Source organism: Amphibalanus amphitrite, unplaced genomic scaffold (assembly GCF_019059575.1).
Source record: "Amphibalanus amphitrite isolate SeventyFive unplaced genomic scaffold, NRLGWU_Aamphi_draft 000123F_arrow, whole genome shotgun sequence".
NCBI lineage: Eukaryota > Metazoa > Arthropoda > Thecostraca > Balanomorpha > Balanidae > Amphibalanus > Amphibalanus amphitrite.
Genome location: NW_024881618.1, coordinates 275,124 through 294,518, shown reverse-complemented (window position 1 = coordinate 294,518; position 19,395 = coordinate 275,124). Strand labels below are relative to the sequence as shown.

At 58.9% G+C, this 19,395-nt stretch overlaps 1 protein-coding gene across 2 annotated transcripts in view; it reads left to right on the top strand.

Moving 5' to 3' along the window:
• The window catches only part of LOC122381622 (mucin-5AC-like), a 42,089-nt gene extending 22,811 nt beyond the window's left edge, over positions 1–19,278 (top strand). The window contains exons 3-10 of one of the 2 annotated variants that reach the window (XM_043366019.1): positions 2,010–2,236; positions 4,291–5,124; positions 11,377–11,449; positions 12,598–12,702; positions 14,236–14,257; positions 15,514–16,720; positions 17,039–17,281; positions 17,885–19,278. In XM_043366019.1, coding sequence (XP_043221954.1) covers positions 2,010–2,236; positions 4,291–5,124; positions 11,377–11,449; positions 12,598–12,702; positions 14,236–14,257; positions 15,514–16,720; positions 17,039–17,281; positions 17,885–18,049 — 2,876 coding nt within the window. In that variant the 3' untranslated portion in view covers positions 18,050–19,278. Of the gene's footprint in view, positions 1–2,009; positions 2,237–2,868; positions 3,823–4,290; positions 5,125–11,376; positions 11,450–12,597; positions 12,703–14,235; positions 14,258–15,513; positions 16,721–17,038; positions 17,282–17,884 lie in introns of both variants that reach the window. The other variant, XM_043366018.1, reaches the window with a different exon arrangement.
• Positions 19,279–19,395: the final 117 nt, after the last annotated feature.

The window sequence follows — 19,395 nt, the reverse complement described above, 5'->3', positions numbered from 1 at the left end:
CTTTTTTCCGACACTTGGCTGTGCCTGAGATTCTGTATTCCGGCACTCAGTTGGGTGGCCCTGGACTCGCGAGGCCTTTTTTCGACGCTCAGTTGCCCTTTCTGAGAAGTCTCCGACGCTCTGTTGGGTATGCTCGTGGAATATGTAGTCTGACTCCCAGTTACGTGGGTTGTATCTTTGGTTGGCCACATGACCCCGGGGTACACAGTGACCCATCTTTTCCCGGATCTCTGTATCGCCAGTCGGCCAGTCGGCGGCCGGCGCCTGGACGCGGCGTCTCCGCCTCCCTCTGTGGACAGCAGCGGCGTCTCGCCACTGCAATGGCATGCAGCGGCCGTATCAGCCGGCCAAAAAAGGGCAGCCTCGCCGCCGGTGACCCGCAGCGCTCCCCGCCGCTGCAGCTCGCCCGGCCGGCGGTCAGACTGGTTTTAAATCGCGGCCGTGGGCGCCTCCACCGCTGCCGTCGATGTCCGGATGACGTGATCCACCGACACAAATCGAACGGATCACGTGAGGAGCTTGGCGGCGCGGCGGCCGGTGCGGATCGCCCGCCGGGGCGCGACTCAACCCTCCCGAGTGCCGGACTGCGGAGGCGGCTCGGCTCGATTCCTTCGAACTCTCCGTGGGCGGAGTACGATCAGATGGAGCACGCGTTGAGGCGGTCCGCTCAGCCGTCTGTCCTTCGCACTCCTCCGCACGCACAGCCGGTAGGAGGAGCGGGCGGAGCACGGCGACCCTGAACGGAGCCACCATGAATCCATTAGCGTTCGACGGCCGGGCGTGTCGGGCCGACCTTGTGTGCCGAGTGTTGCGGTGGGGGCGGTCGACGCGCACAGCTGTGATGATATGCACCGGTGTGCACACCCTTGCACAGCGGGTATATCGGGTGGTCACTCTTTCTGCGGGTGTCGCTCGGTTCTCGCCGCTGCGTGTCGCGATGTGACACGATAGTAGCACCTCTGGGTCACTGAGACACGCACGCACACCCGGTCAGGGTCGCTCGGCCGCATCAGTGCCGGAGATATGCATGAGGCGGGATGTGGCCGCCATCTGTTAACAGGTAGGTACGGTTGAGTGGTTGGAGGCCAACCCGACCCCATCTTACGACCGCCAGTTCTCCACTGCATGGTTCCCAGGGTCGCCCGCTGTCGTCCGGGAGAGTTTGTTTGTGTAGTGACCAGCCTCCTAATGGGTCAAGTTGTCTGGCGAGGCACGCCGTTTTTGCTCCCGTAAAAAGCTGAACAATAAATTACGCCGTGTTTGGTAGAGGAGTGTTACGCACGCGGCAGGCACTGTCCCGAGTGGGCGGAGGAGCACGCCGATGTTTTCGCCACGTCGGTGTCGGTCTGGGTCGTCGCGCGGTGGTGGCCCCAAACCCAGTGTTCGGTTGATAGATGCTCTGCCCAGGTGAGCGAATTGCTGAATACGAACGGATGGGCGGCCGGCTCAAGATAGATGCACACGGTTTATAATTCCGAACGTCGCCCGTCTTCATAAACAGGCCCGATGAGACACATTGCTTTGTTTGCTCACCTTGTCAGTTCCTTTACGTTGCTCTATTCGAATGCTCTCGATTTTTTTTTTAATGAACCGTGAAGTGGATAACGGATGAAGTGGAAGTAGATATCAGTAAGGGGTATGGCAGGTAAATTTAATTGCTATAGGTATCATCAATCATCTCGTAATGCCCTGTGTGTTGGTTCACCTGAAATTTTTGTTCACATCCAAACCCCCACTCATACCTAACGTTGCCATCACGGCTGTTCGAATCACAATGTTTCGCGACGTTATAAACTTAACTGCGAACTTGACGATGCGGTCAAATCTAATCTGAACCAGATCCTTCACCCTCCAAGACCCTGACCTGAACTCCTGCTCCACCACACACCGCTGACCCAACCGCGCTCTACCCACACCGCTGACCAGTGGAGACCCCACTTCGCTGACGCTGACCTGACCCCTGCTCCTCCCACAGACACCCTGCTGACTGACCCCTGCTCTCCCCTCAGACACTCTTCTGACTGACCTGAACGAGTCGGTGGGCGCGGGCCGCCCGTCAGCCGGCGGCTCCCAGCAGCGCTCCGTGGTCCCCTCGTCCGGCTCTGGGCTGGTGACCGAACGTCAGGGGGTGGCCGGCTCCGGCGACTTCCACGAGCGGCGCGAGTACACCTCGCCCGACCAGCGCACTCACGTGGTCGAGGAGCGCTTCGAGAAGACGGCGCGCGGAGACGGCGGGGTGAGTGAGGGCAGAGAGAGGGCCGAGCGGGGAGAGAGGGCCTGGTCTGAGTGAGTCTGTGATGCGGTGCATGTTGGTGTCTGCTGTCTACCTATCTGCTCTCTACCTGAATTGTCTCGAGTTGTTGATGTCTGTCTGGGCTCTGACTGAAGGCCCGGGTCGGGTCGGTCGCGGGCCGCGGGTGTTGGGATCCGGGCGAAGGGGTGTGATTCCCGGGCTGAGCGTGCGACAGGTAAGCCCGGTTTAAGAGTCGGTGCAGGGAGGTTCGAAAGGTGGACACTCCTGCTCGATCCCCTAAGTCACGATAACAAAGTTTGGTTACCAACCTATCTCGCAGCTTATGGCATAGCTTGGTTGCAGCCCTGATACTAGGCAAAATTTAAGCTCAGGCCACAACACCCGATAGCGTACCAGTGCTAGAGAAACGCTGCTTCAGTCGCAGTCGCACGAGCAATGCTGTCCATCCTTTGAACCTGCGATGACACGCAAAATTTGCCAACGCTGTTTGGTGTTTTCTCTCATTTTTCCATCTGTCAAATTAACGTCTCTTTTTCCACTGACTACCGTCATTTTATTGATTTTGAGATGAAGGTTGCGTCAGTCACTCAGCAGTGTCCGGGTTTCCTCTTCAGACTCGGCACGGGCCGTTCTACGAACCTCAGTCCGGTAGCCGCTACCAATCCTCCCGCTCTACCACCTACCAGCTCAGCAGTGAGCCGCCTGCCACCAAACAGACCGCATCACCGCTCGGCAGTCCGGGCCGCACCACCAGCCGCACCACCACACAGACAGTGCGTGAGCAGCGGCACCACACCGCGCCGCAGCAGGCCGCCAAAGCCGAGTCACACTATCAGACGGTGCGCGCCGTATCGGAGCAGTCTCCGGCGTCCCCGACAGCGGCGACCGCTCCCCGCCAGCCGCGGGTGATTGAGTACACGGAGGAGCTGGTACCGGCGGAGTCGCGCCGCACAGACTGGCAGCGTCAGACACCGCTCACTACCTACACGTACTACGAGTCGCCGCCGACGGAGCGCCGATCCGCCCGCACGGTGACGCAGTACCGCTACCCGGCGGTGGGCTCCCCGCCGCCGCCGCAGCGCGTACAGTATTACGGCGGTACCGAGTACCCGGACGGCAGCCCGGTCACAGTGCGGTACCTGGACCGGCGACCGGTCACCGTCTACCATGACGGGAAGTACACGGCCACCCCTGAGCTGCCGCCGCCGCCCCGCTCCGCGCCGGTGTCGCCTCGCTCAGACTCGGGCGCGGCGACGGTGTACTACGAGCGCATCATCGAGCGGCAGCCGATTATACACTACTACGGCGGCCGGCCGGAGGACGAGCCGACCCCTGCGCCGCGCTCCTCCACCCTGCCGGCCGGTCAGCGTCTCACCACGACTCAGTACACCGAGCAGCGCGACTCACAGGCCCGCTCCGGCGCCACGCTGCCGCCGGGCCAGCTGCTCAGCAGCAGCAGCACCCAGACCACCCAGCTCAGCTCCTCTGAACGCACCTCGTCCTCTGCCGCCGCCCCCGGCCTGCAGCGGGCCCCGCGCGACCGCAGTCCGGAGCCCGTCAGCGCCACGGTACGTCAGCCGCGGCCCGGCCCGGCCCGGTACACCCCCGTGTGCGCGCCCCGGCGGCGGACGGGACGGCTGCTGCGCCGGCCCCAAACAAGCCACGCTCGCTCCCTCTCCACTCAGTAACAGCCAATGCGCGCCACGCCATGTGCGACTCAGTGTCCGCATGCCTGTGCATTCGCGCTGTTCCCAACGCCCCCGAGCCAGCCGCGTGTGCGCGCGTGGCGTCACGCTTCTAAAGGCACAGTCCGCGTGCGATTAGCGTGATGTTCATACCATGTGACGGCATGCTACGAACTTGACGTGGGTTTTATTGTCCAGTCGATGTCCTTTATACATATGTGTGTTGATGTGTGTTTGATTGATCAGTGTACGGTAACCAGCTGTATGCATGCTGCTGCCTCCCCGTAGTCGTGTTTGGCCCCGTGTGTTCTGACCGGGCGTGTGCCCTACCGGCCGCCCTGTGCCCTCCAGGTGCCCGGCCGACTGTTTATATCTAACCGATACCAGACTAACAACGGGCTGACGACTAACCGCTGGCCGACCGACCACCGCCGCGGAGACTACGGCCCGTCACGACCAGCTCACGACCTGCGCTCACCGGACGCCGTGCGCTGCGAGCCCAACTACGGTCGAACTGAGCACGGCTACGGCCGGTCCGAGCCCGGATACGGCCGCCCGGAGCACGGCTACGGCCGGCCGGAGCACGGCTACGGCCGGCCGGAGCACGGATACGGCCGACCGGAGCCCCGTTCACCAGACGGGCTCCGCTCCGAGCCCGACTACGCCCGCGGGTACGACTTTCCGCGGCGCGGCCGCGACCTGCCGGACGACCTGCGCTCGGAGCCGGACTACGCCGGCACCGGCGGCGTGGGCGGCGAGCCGGAGCCGTGGCTGTGGCGCGGCCGTACCGGCTCTGTGCGCAGCGTCACCAGCGCGCCCAGCCGGCAGCCGAGCGACCCGTTCGGCCGCCGGCCCGGCTCGGCCCGCGCGCCCGGCCACGGTCGCCGCTCGCCGCCGTACGCCGAGGTATACCGCAGCACGGCCGAGACGTACCGCAGCACGGCCGAGCCGCCGTACCGGGCCGAGTCGTTCCGCGGCGCCGGGGAGCCGCACCGCGGCGCCGGGGAGCCGCACCGCGGCGCCGGGGAGCCGTACCGCGGCGCCGGGGAGCCGTACCGCAGCTCGACCGAGTCGTACGGCTACAGCCGGCCGTACCAGCCGCCGAGCGGGTTCGCGAGCGCGCTCAGCCCCGTCCAGCCGACAGCTAACCGACCTTCTACTAACGACGGCTTCCGTCTGGACTCGGTACGGCCACTGACCACGGGGTGTGCTCTCGATCCTGTCCTGTCTGATTTGTCCTTCCCTTTGTCCGTCCTGCGTCCTGTCCTCGGTCCTATGTCCGGTCAAATGTGTCCTGTGTCCTGTCCTCTTTCTTGTGCCCTGCCCTATTCTGTGTCCTATATATTGTCTTCTGTCCTGCTCCGTCTTGTGTTGTGTTCTGTCCTGTGTCCTGCCCTGTATTCTGTCACTTGTCCCATTTTGTGTCCCATCATACGTCTATAGTGCTGTTTCCTATGCTATTCCTACGCTTTCTGTCACATTTTCATTTCGGTGAACTGGATCCTCAAGGCATCAAGGCATCTCCACGCCAGACTTACTCTATCCCGTAGAGGACTTGCCTAACGCCCACTCCTCACACATCACTCAGAGACCAGAGGTGCGAGTCAGCAGACCTTCTTTGTCGACCGATCGGTCACTTAGGTCCATTGTCCTCCGATTTCCCGTCAGTTCCTGTCGCCTCTGAGATGGGTCCTCGGTCATCAGAGTCGACTGTTTCTCTCACGACTAGCCCCAGTTTCGCCATGGCTGTCTCTGGAGCTACCGACCTCCGAGTACGTCTTGGTACTCTACTTTTCCGTCATGTTTGCAATCATCATGTCACCGTCTCGGTCATTTCATTTTCCGTGACTTCTGCCATCCCTTGCCAGTGCTCGATTCTATTTACTGTCCTTATCCTATCTACCCACTGCATTTTACCTCCGCACAGCGCTCAACCCTCGCCCAGTTGCACCGTTCCACCATTGCACCATTCTAATTGTCGCCATTCTGCAGCCGATAATTCCTCTGTCCGAGTCGCCTTCCTGCAGCCTGAGTCACCACCTCTCCCGGGGACTGATGACGTCAGTAAACAGATGACGTAGCTAGGCTCTGTGTGACTGCAGTGCTCCCTGTACCCAGTAAACATCTGTTGTGTGCTGTGTGCAGAACTTTAGACCGTAGTCAGACCCCTGTTTGCAGCCGCTCACCATTAAACTGGGTTTGTAGTGGTCTCTAACACCAAATAACACTAAACTCGGTGTAGTGGTGTCCGTCCAACGCCCTTTACTCATGAATTGAATATGTCACGGCTAGTGCTGTGCAGAAAGTCCCAACACCGTTTAGGCGACAGTTTTGCACGGTGGTCAGTCCCATGTCTTTGTGAAGTTATGTGTGGGAAGATCCGGGTAGGTTCCCATGTTGTGTGCTCATTCTTTTCTCAGCGCGATTCCTGTCATTCCCACTGTCGTCTGTCCTCTGTCGTTCCTTGCAGCTCAACTTAGCCACTTGTATGGAACCAACCAAGCTTAACTACGCGTTAGTTACGTTCGGTTTAGCGGTTTATCGTTTTCGTAAACGTCTCGGTCTGAAGCGTCTGCTGTTCGGGCCGTTCGTCCGACTTAGGAGGGGGCGGGGCGGTGTTGCCCTCCGTGACAGTGGATTGGCTCGCGTCCCCAGCCTATTAGACAGTTTCCTGCGGTCGGTCTGCCACCGGCGCTCAGTTCAGGGTCGTGCCGCTGCTGCCATCCGCTGGCACCGCCCCACTATCGTGAATCTGTGGAATCAGCGAGCGTGACCGCTGGCCGTCGGCCCCGCCGGGCGGGCTGCTGACCGCTGTATGGCCGGTCAGAGCCGGCTGACGCTGGTGGCTCCGAGCTCGGCTAACTCCTAGCTTAGCTGATTCCGAGCTCAGCTGACTCCTAGCTCAGCTGGCTCCTAACTCAGCTGATTCCAAGCTCAGCTGACTGGGGAGGATAGCAGGCGGCGCCATACAGGAATAGCGCGACTGCGGCCAACCATGCAGTTAACTCGATGGTGCTCCATGTGTTTGGGTAAAGTTAGACGGTTGTTTATTGACGTTCTATCTTGCAACGACCTATGAACTTGATGCAGAGGACATTTAAAGCGAGACGAGTTCTTAAGAATCTTGTTCGTCGTAATCGATATCACCACATGCCTTCTTTGTTCCCTGGTGGTCGGTAGGTAAGATACTCCATGTTCTCACTGAGGACACTGACATCAGGCGGCGCTCAGCTGGCCCGGAGTGGGGTCTGCTCTGTTTGTGACAGCCCCACCCTGCTGGCCCGCCGCCAGGTGGACGCTTTGACGCCGCCGTGACCCGGTCAGGATGCGACTGCCAGAGGTGCTTAAAAACGGCTGCCACGTCACCGCCGATTCAAATGAGCAGACAGTTTTTGTGCGGCCTTGGCGCCGTTCTACTTGGAGACCAAACAAAACACTTGAGCCGGTGGGGACGGTGCCACCATTGATGTCAGTACGTGAAGGAATACTCCGCGGCGCTGTGTGGAAAATCAGCCATGTTTTCCCATTGACAGCGAGGACAAAGGACTCATCTTCAGATGCTCTTCTTGCTTTACGAACAATGGTTTAAAACTTTTTTTCAATGAGCGTCAGGCGTCAAACAGTCTTTGCCAACTTTGCTTTCATGTGGCTTACGAAGTACGAACAAGGCACTTGTTTTGTGCTAGCCAACTCGTTAAATAGCACATCTCTACGCGAGTTTTTTTTTTTTTGCTTCATGACGCTTTCTCTTTTATGTCGAGTTCGTCCGTGCCCTACCCAGACTGTCCACGTTTCTGCCGGGCCAGTGCTCGCTCTCAACCCTGCATCCTGGCTCATCCCATTGCCAGTGCCCGCTATGGGCCCTGCAGCCAGCTGAACCCACTGCCGTGCCCGCTCTGGGCCCTGCAGTCGGCCGGTGAGGCAGAATCACCGGTCTGGGCTCTGCAGCGGGCCGTGTGCCCCAGGTCGGCCCGGTTCCGCGAACCCAGCGGTCGTGCTCGGCGCCGGCACGACGCGGCTGATCGGTATCGGCCGTCCCAGGGCGCCCGCTGGTCGGCGCCGCGCCGCTGTGGAGACCTTCACCTCGGCTTGTCACTGTCCGTATCGGATGATGTGTCCATTCCAGGATACGGCAGCTCGAAGAGAGGCCGAGGGACGCATTTGGAGAGTAGAACAGTCAGGATGCTTCACTTGGAGGGGTTTAGATCCTTTGTCAATGCCTGAGTTGTTCATCTTTCCTTACGTAAGTCTCCAAAAGAGCTTGCTGTTTGTTTTGGAAGACTACTTCCGGTTGACCTAAGTGCTGCGCTGTATTTTACATAATCCTCTGAAGAGCCTGATCGGACCAAATAAGGTTTGCCGACGTCAAGGCTGCCTGTACTGCCGTAGTAGTCAGCCTACTCATCCGACCGACCGCCGCGTCACCCTGGCGTGTGTCACTGGCCTGCTCCCGACAGATGGGTCTGAATCACGGCACTGCGCGGACTTCAGTTCGCCGGAGCAGGTGGTGGGCGTCTCGACCTTGCGTCCCACACAGGGCACGGGGCTCGGACCGTGAGGCCGCCTCCTCCCGGCCCGGCAGTCGTCAGTGGTGTGGCGGTGCGGCTGCGGCAGCTGTCAGTTCGTGACCGTGACGTCCGGGTCAGACCGGCGCCGTGACCGATCAAACTCGGAGGAAGGGGACGGAGGTGTGTGCGGAGCCCGGTGGTGGGGTTTCTCTGTCGGTGCAGGTGACCCGTGGGTCACGGTGTGAAGTGTCGGTTAGTGACCGACGTGGGAGCGGTAGTCGCCGGCCGGGAAAGCTGAGAGACCATGGCGGAGACGGCTGTGTTGATGCAGCAGGTGAGTGCTGCGGGAGACGGGATCCAGCAGACAGGGGTGTGCTGTGAGTGGGGAAGCCTGTACCGGCACTGTGGACAGACTAACAGAGCCAACCAGCCACAGACTGCAGATAACTGCTCCAGCTGATGTTCCCGTTCAACTGAGAGTTCTATCTTTCAAAGTATCCCGTGCAGCTGAGAACCCTGGCCAGCTGAGAATCCCTCCGATGGCTGAGAACTCGCCGTCAACTGACGCCAGACCAGATGTCTTAACCCACGAGCCGCTGGGGGGGGGGGGGGGGGGGGGGGGCATAAAGTTGCCCCCCTTTACTATTTGTGGAATATCTCCGAAACCTGATGAGTTACGAACGTGAAACTTGGCATAGCTTCAAATGAATACCTGCGCAATATTTGAGGAAAGTTTGGTGGTTGTAGCGTTTAAGATGACGTCACAGTGACGTCATAAAGTTTGGTCGTTTTCCGATATGGACCGTTTCTGATGTTGCTGAGCATGAAACTCAGCTGGAAATCAAATAGACAGCACCTGCTGTCATCCTAAAACATCTAAGTACACTTCCATCTAGTTCCTGACCAATAATAGGCCCTTTATATTCGGTCTCATGTATCTGATATATCATGAGGAAACTCAGAGTCGCTAATCTATAATTTGACTTATGACGTCACTGTGACGTCATTTCAAATGAGATCGACACCAAATTTAGACACAACCTCGGCTAGGTATTCAGGAAGATGTGTGCAAAGTTTCGCTTCTCTATCTCTTCGCGTTGTGACGATATCGCCGCAGAAGTAAAGGGGGGGGGGCAACTATATGCCCCCCCCCCCCCAGCGGCCGGCGGGTGGCGCGGAGGCCCAGCGGCCGCCAGGTTAAGCTACCCACTCACCTCCGGGCCGGGAACCCCTCCGGGCGCTGTGAGAGCGTGCACCGGGCGACGGTCATTACCGACCGGTGAAAAGTCACGACTCTGTCATTTATCGGACGATTTATCACCAGTTCGTGGGTGATCCGCTGACAGGATGTACTCGAGCCAAGTTTTACAGCTTTAGTCACATTGTTTTAGGTCCATGTATGTCTTTTCTATTCAGTCATGCAATTCCTGATTTCTAGTGAAGCTAGTTAATTCGCTTCCGTCATCGGTTGCCGAGAAGCTTCCTTTGTCGGCGAGTTGAGTGAATCGGGTGCCGGTTTTGGTACCGTTGGCACGGACTGCTGACTCGGACACGCTGGTTTCCGAGTCGGGCACGTATGACGTGTCGGCACGGCACCTTTCCGAGGCCGGACTCACACCTCAACAGAACAGTGCAACTACAAAGTGTCGTGAGCTGCACGAGTGCACAATGCACCGAACCGGTCACACGAGGACTACAGACCGGCCTGTGTCGGCGATTGCTGTCGTGAAATTACGGTCCTAGCGCCAGGTCCTGTGGACTTCAGACCGACTCGGTAACGTGTAGAACTGTGGATTACGTGATCCATTGGATGTGCAGGCACCTAAACCATGGAATCGGGAGACGAACCGGCTTAGTCCAACATTAACGGCTACCAGAGTGACTCCAATGTGACCCTGACCCATAGCTAAGCTAGGTAAATGACGATCGCTTCATTTTACTGTGCTGAAATACTCTTCCGATCGAAAAGCAAACAGTGCTCGGCAACATAGCTGAATCATCATTTGCCGCAGCGGCAGCCGACCGTGCCCCACCCAGATGGCCACGGACCCGAGCTCCGCCCGTACCCCGTCCGCTCGCTCACAGCTGGTGCTAGCGGCGTGTGCTGCGTCGGCGTCACCGCCCGTCGCCGCCCGGCGTCGCAGTCACTGCAATGTGACCTTGAGTCGCGTCGCGTCAGCCGCCGCGGCTGAGTGGCAGTCGTGGGGAGGGGGAGAGGGGGGAGGGGGCGGAGTTTGGAGAGTGCGGTAGGGTGGTAGACGCGACAGGGCGAACCGCGAATCCAGGACGTGGAGTTGAGATGAAGGCTATTTGATATGGGATTTAGGTATCTGTGAAGCTCGGTTTTCTTGCCTTTTACGAAGATCGGAGGCTGATCTGATGGGACGGTCCGTAACGCCAAACGGAGTGTGTGGGCTGGGACTGGGAAGTCTCATGTTTTATTGATGCGGGATCAGAGCTCGCCTTTTTCGTCCACCGTTCGGAAATCACACGGGACATTTGGTTTTATTATTTATCCCGATAGATTTTAAGACACAAAATGACCATATACGCGATTCTTGGTAAGCGATTCATCATCGTTTATTTCACTTTGAAAGTGATATCTTTGTGATAAGTGATATCAGTTATCATGACTAAAGATAGGCTGAGCCTGGGGCTACGTTGAGCAAAACATCCGTTGGTCCTTCATTTTCCCCTCGTCCCAAACATCGCAGGAGCTGATTCTGTGCCTGACCTGACCTGTGTGTGACCTGTGTCTTGTGCTGTATTTATGCTGTTAGGTCCTGTCTCTCGAGACCACTGTTCCCCCTTCAGTCCAATACCTTATGGTGATGTTACCCCTCAGACGGATGGAAGCCAGATCCTGTGTGTAGACTGTGCAGTGTGTGTTTATGTGGTGAACTTCAACTGACGGACGACAATGTTACAGAGCCAGTCGGTCACCAAGCAGGTCTACAAGACGAGCTCCTACTCTGGGGACAATGCCGCTCCGCAGACACAGCGTAAGTGACAACATTCCAACTGTTATCCAAACCTCCCTCACTGCGTAATTGTAGATTACGGCTTGTGGCTTATTTAGGTGATGTTGATCAAGGCCGTATATAGGGTAGATTATGACGTGTCATTTACCTGAGAAAAGCCCGTCTTCCGGGGTATATTCTACTGTCTAATCCGCCCGTAGCGGTCGCCCCCCCCCCCTCTGTACCGCCGCAGTGCGCTGCCGCCTATTCCCAGTCGTGTACTTGTCTGTCGGTAACCGACACTTCGCACGGAGTGTTCAGTTGAGAGAGCGTGCTGCCTCTCCCCGGACAGACGCAGCTGCCCCGCCCCTCAGCTGGTGCCCACCCAGCTCGGAAACCAGCCCTCCCACACCCCTCCCCTGACCCCGCACCGCTCCCCACTGCTGGCACGGTCCCAGATCTGCTGCATCCCCTCCCCTTCCCTCCCTTCCCGTCTCAGAGGCGCGGCTGTCTATTTTCCAAGGTTTATTTGTTTCGATTGAGAGTAAACAGCGCTGTTTTGTCTCATTGACCAGCACATAAAGCTATGTTTTATTTCATTTGGCCGGCACATTGTGGGGCTGTGTGCGCCTTGTCTGTCGGGTCTGAGCCGACCACTGTCTGTATAGGTCCGACCCGGTGACTGACCGGTATCATGTAAACACTCCCCGACGGTGGTGTGAGGGTGGATGGTTCAGCGTGTCCGGATCTGCTGAACTCGGGGATATGTTATGCTCTCTGTGCTGTTTGACGGGGATGACAGAGGACAGCTGTCACAGACGGGTGTGCATTTTTAGAAGATAAACGCTGCGCCACTGATCAGTTTTTATGCGTGCAATAAGCTGTGATCATCTTACCGATCTGCCATTTGCCAAATGTATTTCAAGCTCTGATCTTAGCCCCAAAATGAATGACATTAGTATCGCTTTGCGCGTTAAATCTGACCTTGGCATTATAAACTAGTTTTCGTTGATTCGTTAAGCGGACTCGTCTCTGACGCAACGGTCTATCAATGCTGATCTGCTCCCTGTAATTGGTGTGACCACCCTAATCTGACTGTCCCCGCTCCCGAGTTTGGCTGCGTATTTGGAAATCCACCCGAATATCTCTCCAGTTGTCTGTCGTCTAATCGGTGCCTGTTCTGTCGACAGCATCCAGCCAGCAGCAGGGCGACCCGTCGCGCTTCAAACAGAACATTCTCGAACTCGACAGTCTGCTCGACGATCTCGACCATGCCCGCAAGAAGCCGGGAACGAGTGAGTACAGCCGCGCTGCTTAGTGAAACTCCCGTGGAAAGAGCGCCCCAACAACTGAGATGTCCAGCTGACCCTGACACGGTTCTTCCTTTACAGGCTCCTAGTCCTACATACAGTGGTAGCCGATCACTGATGTGGCTACCACTGTAGCCACATCAGCCACATTATTACGCTCGTATGTGATTCAGCAGTACAGACATCAGCCTGACGTCTGAGGTCATACGGGCGTCCTGTACACGACAGCCTTGCTGTAGGATGTCCGATACCGACACCGGACTCAACTTTTACCGCCGCTTGAGGCTTACCAGATATGGTCATATTCCCGAGTGCGATAATGGCTGGCGTGTGCGCTGCTGTCACCCGTGGTTAATTTACAGAAGCAATGTGGAGGTCACATATGTCAGGTCTCTTATAACGGGTTACGTCTAATGGGCTTAACTTCCGCTGTTCGTGCACGTTTCGTGTCACCCCACCGCCCAAGCGAGAACAGGTAGCTTTGATTTATTAGCGGAGGTGCATACTGCATATTGCTGCCTTTGTTGGCCCGGCTCGTTAATTCAGTTGACATTCCATTGTCGAGCTGTGTTCATCCCATTACGTCAGCGTTCATGCGCTCCCATTGGCCACATCTGTGCCGACTGCTCGGTGTCTGTCAGTGGTGACTGCAGTCGGACAGTGTTTGGCGCCGAGGCGTGCTTCCTGCCCCCTCCCTCCCCGCCCGGTCTGCCGGCTGTCGGCGCCCGGCGACCCTGAAGTCCATGCACAGCTCAATTGCAGTCAATCGTTGGTTATGGCGGGGAGGGGAGAGAGGGGGCAGAGGGCTACCAAGGTCAGAGCGAGCCGCTCCGGGCCGGGGGCGCCGCTCGGACACAGAGAACAACTGGTCTGCAGGCGGAGATGGCGTCGGAACACGACGACTGACGCCCACGCGATTCGTGCTGCGCTGCTGCTACTCTGTTCATCCGCTGCTCTCGTCTAATATCCTCACTTTCTGCTGTTTTTCTTCTGCTCAGTTCCGTACCAGCACCACAGCGGCTGTTCTGCAGCGACTGAGCCCCCACTGCTAGTCCCGCCCGCGCCGTGCTGGTCTGAAATCCCTCCAACACTCCAGCGGCGATCCCCGTTCCTCGCGTCATCACACCGCCGTCCGCGCTGTGGCCCCTGTCACTGTCGGCGCGCCGTGTCCGGCTCCGTGACGTGACGCGTGACGTGTCTGGCGTGTCGGTCTGTCGACGTCTGGGATCCGTCACCCGCCGCCGGACGCTACTGTCCGTCGTCGCCCTGGCCTCCGCCGAGTGCTCGATGTCTCTGTCCGATTCACGCATCCGCTGAGTGCCACGTCTCTGTCAGATTTACGCCTCTGTGCACGGTGTTGTGTTGTAAGATGATGACGGTGGCCAACGTCGCATCTGACGGGATGAACGTTTTATGTGTGTGTTATTTTTCATGTTTGAGCGTGGGTCGCGTTGTGTTGTGTCTGTAACATCGTTATGTTTCCTTACACTGACAAACTGTTGTTTCCTTCTGTTTCAGATGGTGTTGACTCCACGAATACGTGAGTATTGCTCAGCGCACTCTCCGCTACCGTCTACTCTGATAGCTATGAACTGTTCAACCGATCAACGCTTCCCTTTAGGTGTTGCGTGGTTGTGTAGTCGCTTATCGACATGGCTCCCTCGGAAACTATCGTAGCTGCCCGACACTTCTGAGGCGGAACAACAGCCCTGACTGTTGAGTTTCGTAGAAACTGCAGATTAATGCCATAAAGCGCAGCCAACCAAAACTACTGCACGTCACTCCGGCAGAACAATCTCGCGGTGATTTGATGCACCGTTCCGCCGTGGGCTGTTCTGTCGGCCGCTAATTTGCAGACTCAGACTGAGGTACTGGCTCATTGATGGCCTTCCTCGGGGCGGCGTCCAGTCCGGTTCATGGCTAGTGCAGTCTGTTGTGCACTCATCACTTGTCTTCGTTATGCCCCTGTCGCCCGCGGCTGGCGGCGTCATCAGGTCTGTGGCTGGCGTTAGACCGACCGTATTGTACAAGCCTCGTATCTGAGAGGGTGGCCTGGGCGTTGTCAAAGGTTGCCGGACGGTGCTAGGCCCGGTCCCATTGAGCGGGTCCGTGTCGCTCCTTTGTTGATCGTGGGAGAACCCGGTACCAGCCAGCCAGTCGGTGAGTCGGCCGGCAGATGGCCTGGGGGCTCGCTGCAGCCGACTTACTGAGTTCACCCAGCCAACTCACTGAGTGCACCCAGCCAACTCACCCCTCCCCTCCCCGCCGGATGTTTGATCAGACCGTGGGTTTCGCGCCCGGTGTTAGCCACCTACTGCTGAATTCCACCGCTTGCTATCGGCGCGGTACCGCCCCTCCCCGGGATGTAAATACACACACGGCAGGTGTCTACCACCGGCGGCAGGTGGTAGCCGTAGCCCGGCGCTTCCAGCTGGGCACCGTGATCGTTTGTGTAGCATTGAAAATTGGAATACCTTCTTAGCGATGTGTTTGTTTTATCGAGCTGATTTTGGTTGTTATAGAAAATGCTACAAATTATGCTTTGTTTTAGCTGTTCCGTTCAGTAAAGCACCTTTTTGGGGCCATGAACGAGCGAAGGAAAATAACATTGCTATGTACTTCCTTTATAACGAAACTTTTTATATAATATACCTGTTATCTCACTAAATATTAGCACGAATATGTGATATATCTGTATCAATTCATCCAAGCCCGAATGTGTCATTTTTTATCGTACCTTTAGCACGTCCCTGTCTCATGCTCTGTGTTACCTTTTCATCCCGTTGTTTCCGCCAGTTTCGACGGTCCGGCGGGCACCAGCACGCCCTACCGTCACACCAACATTCAGAAGACGACCCAGACCAGCCGGTATACCAGCTCGGGGCCGGGTGGGGAGCGCCAGCCGACGCCCGGTGACCAGCTGACCACCCTGGGCCTGACCGGGCCGCGCCACTCGCCGTCACCGAACCCGCTGGACGGCCTGGACCGCGGCCTGGTGCCCGAGCTCAGCGAGCCGCCGGTGGCCGGCACCACGCGCGTCACCAAGTACGAGTACCGCAGCTCGAACCGGCGCGACGTGAGCCCGCAGCCGGCGGTGGCCCCGGCGCCGGCTCCGACACGCACCCTGCCGCCGCCGGAGAGCGCGCGCTCTACCGTGGACAGGAGGGAGTACACGAGTGCCACCAGCACTCTGGACCGGGCGCCGCCGCCCGATACCACCGACAAGACCACCACGTATGTGTACAGCTCTGACCAGAGCACCCTGCCGCCGGGCGTGCCGGCGCCGCCCGTCCCCGCCGGCTCCAACACGACCATCAACTACCACATCTACAACTACGGCACGCTGGGTCCGGACGGGCAGCCGGTGCTGCCGCCGGGCGTGGCGCCGCCGCCCGGCTCCGGCACCCTGCCGCGCCGCGAGGTGGTCACCAGCACCAACACCAGCACCAGCTCGCACCAGTACCGCGAGACCAGCCCGCCGGCGCCGCGCTCCCCGGCGCCCGGGCCCGACACCACCGTCAGCAACTCGTACGTGTTCGAGAAGCACACGCACAACACGGCGCCGCAGCGGCACCCGTCCGGGCCGAGCTCTCCGAGCGGCCCGTCCGGCCCCGGCGGCCCCGGCGGACCCAACGGACCGAACGGACCGAATGTCCTCCACTCGACCTCCACCACCACCAAACACTACACGATCGGGCCGGACGGGCGCGAGATCCCCGCCCGGCCGGCCTCGCCGTACGACCAGCAGTACCCCAAGTTCCCAGTGGACGACGGCCCCGGGCCGCAGGGCCACCACACACGCACCACGACCACCACTATCGAGCGCACCCAGACGCGCGGCTCGCCGTTCCCGGCGCGCAGTCCGTCTCCGTCGGCTCGACGGCCGCAGCGTGACGACGGGCCACGCGTGCCGTTCCCCGGCTCGCCGCGCAGACCCGTGGACGATATCGACACGCCGCGGCGCGTGGACGAGCTGATGGCCCAGATCCCCGACACTCCGCAGGTGAGCAGGCTGACTGAGTGCGGTGGGGGTCGTATCGGATCTGTGTATCTGTTTCACAGCTCAGTAGGCTAACTGGGCGCGATTGGGTCTTTTTAGGTGGGCGTGTGCTTATGTGTATGGATCAATGCGCGTGGTAAAGTAAAAATCAAGAAGCGAGGGGTAGTAGGCAACTAGGCATGGTCGTCGACATTAGATTGATCTGTCATCAGCACCTACTGCATTAGGCTCGGCAAAGAACACTGCATTTCTTATTTGCACCGATGCGCCGTGGCGCCGATACAGTGCCGCCTCACTAACTCTTCCCTCGCCGGCCGGCAGGATGGGACCTACCCGCGCGGCCCGGTGCGGCGCGAGCTCAACAACGGCCGCTCGTCGACCACCACCACCCACTTCACGGTGCACGAGACGGAGCCACTGCTGGACACGCAGACGCAGGTGACGCTGGACGCCAAGTCGGGCGCCGTGGTGCCGCAGGCGGCCTCCAAGCCGGTGTCCGGGCCGCCCATCTACTACCCGCCCGGCTCCACCGAGTTCAAACCCAAACCCGAGAGCGAAATGATGGTGAGTGGAGGACACAACGTGGGAAGCGGACTTAGCGGGGTGATACAGAAATAAAGTGAGGGAGCTGTGTGGGATGGACGGAAAGTTGTCTATTGATGGCTTTCATAGGCGGTAGCTTATCAAGCCAATTCACTTACTAAGATTTGTTTTGTTTTGTTTTGTTGGGTTAGGCCCTTTCGGTCCAATGGGACCATTTCAGAGCCGGGAGGATGATAGGATATAGGGGAAGACATTGGTCTGGGCAGGCACCCTAGTGAGTCACCGGGGCTGAGCCCGTCCAGAGGACAGGCCACCCAGCCCCAAGGTACTCACTGCACCCGGCTACGGGATGCGCTCCCTCAGGAGCAGCGGTGTCGCTCCAAGGGAGCAGCCCGCATGAGATAAAGTTGCCTGTCCAGCCCGGAGGGGGGTTGCGGCGTGGAGGAGAAGGATTTCAGTATCCTGAGGATAGAAGCACGGAACGGTGACTTACTAAGAATCGATCTTCCTTATTTGAACAAAAATTGTTGCTTTATGTAGTGGGTAAAAGGTGGGTTCGTATTCACGCCATCTTTCGTTCGTATTATGAAATGAAGACGCCCTCCCGCCCTCCCCCTCCGTCAGTTCCAGTCGTACGAGTCGCGCGGCGGCGGAAAGTACGCCTCCGGCTACAAGGCGAAGGGCAAGTACAAGGCCAAGGCGGGCTCCAAGGAGACGCACGCCGAGGGCGGCGCCGTGATCCCCATCTGTCTGCCTCTCTGCTGTGGGGCCGCCTGTTCCGTCATGTAACCGGTGCCGCCGTCGGTGGCGAGGTATCTACAGCGGACTGTCGGGCCGCCGGACGGCGGTGGACTCAGTGACTCGTGACCCGTGATGAGCGCCCCAGTGCGGTCACGTGACTATGTGTGTGCTGGTGCCGAGCGAGGGTGAGGCGGTGCGCAGGTTTAAACAACTAAAAGCTTGTGTGAACGTGCTAACTCGCCGCGGCTCCGTGACGGCGCTCGGACGTTGGATGAGCTAGTGTGCTAGTCAGGCTGCGGACCGGCGCCCGGCGGCCTCCGGCGGCCGGGCCGGGCGAGAGGAGGCGCGCGCTGCTTCTCCGTGACGTGCGGTGTTGAGTCGCATTTACTCGGTGTGTTGATGCGTGTGTGTCGCTCGCGTGTGTTTCTAGCTGGTGTCTGTGGTGCGGAGTCTCCCCGGTCTTTCTCCGTCCCGTCCCCCGTTACCCCCCCCCCCCCCGTCTCGTGCTAACACCACCCAACCGTCAGCCTCTACACTGCCTCTGCTTTGGACACGGCGCCGCCGCGGCGACCGCTGCTCCGTGCGCTCTGAATGCCCGCCGCTGGTCCGTGAGTTCACTGAATGCCGGCCTGGTGACTCACGACTGTACCGAGTGCCGGCCTGTGACCCGCAACTGCAATGATTGCCGGCCGTGTGACTCGCGACTGTACTGAGTACCGGCCTGTGACCCGTGACGATACTGAATAATGGCCGCGTGACTCACGGCTGCATTGAACCCCGATGGAACCAGTCGTAGCTGTACTGAAAGCCGGTCGTGTGGCCTGTGTTTGCGCTGAATGCCGGCCATGTGACCTATGTTTGCGCTGAATGCCGGCCTGTGACGCGCAGCTGCGCTGAATGCCGATCGTGCGACCCGCGGCCGCACTGAATGCCGGCCGCGTGACCCGTGACTGTACTATACTGTGCCGATTGGCTGCGTGCCGCCTCCCCGGGCGATGTTTTTAGGCCCGCTCGCAGCTGCGTGTGATATGTGCGTGTGATTTGTGCGCTGACCGGGCCCTCCGCCAGGCTCCGCGCGGAGCCCGCCGGAGGGCGGGGTGAGGGGTCAGAGGTCAGCGTGGATGACCGGCGGGGTCGGAGGTCGGCCTGGATAACCGGCCGGCCGGCCCAACCGTGGCCGCCAGTGTCAGTGGTTGTTTTTAACACGGCGTAGAGAACTAACGGCGACGCATTGGTGTTAGCCAGCGGACAATACATTTACCAGTAACAGTAGACAACTGTTTCACTTTCACCTGCGTCTAGCTAGCTCCCTGTGGGGTAAATCTAGGCGCACAAACTACATGCAAACCAAATTCGACCACTTGAATGACTGGACTCACTTTGCGATCGGTAAC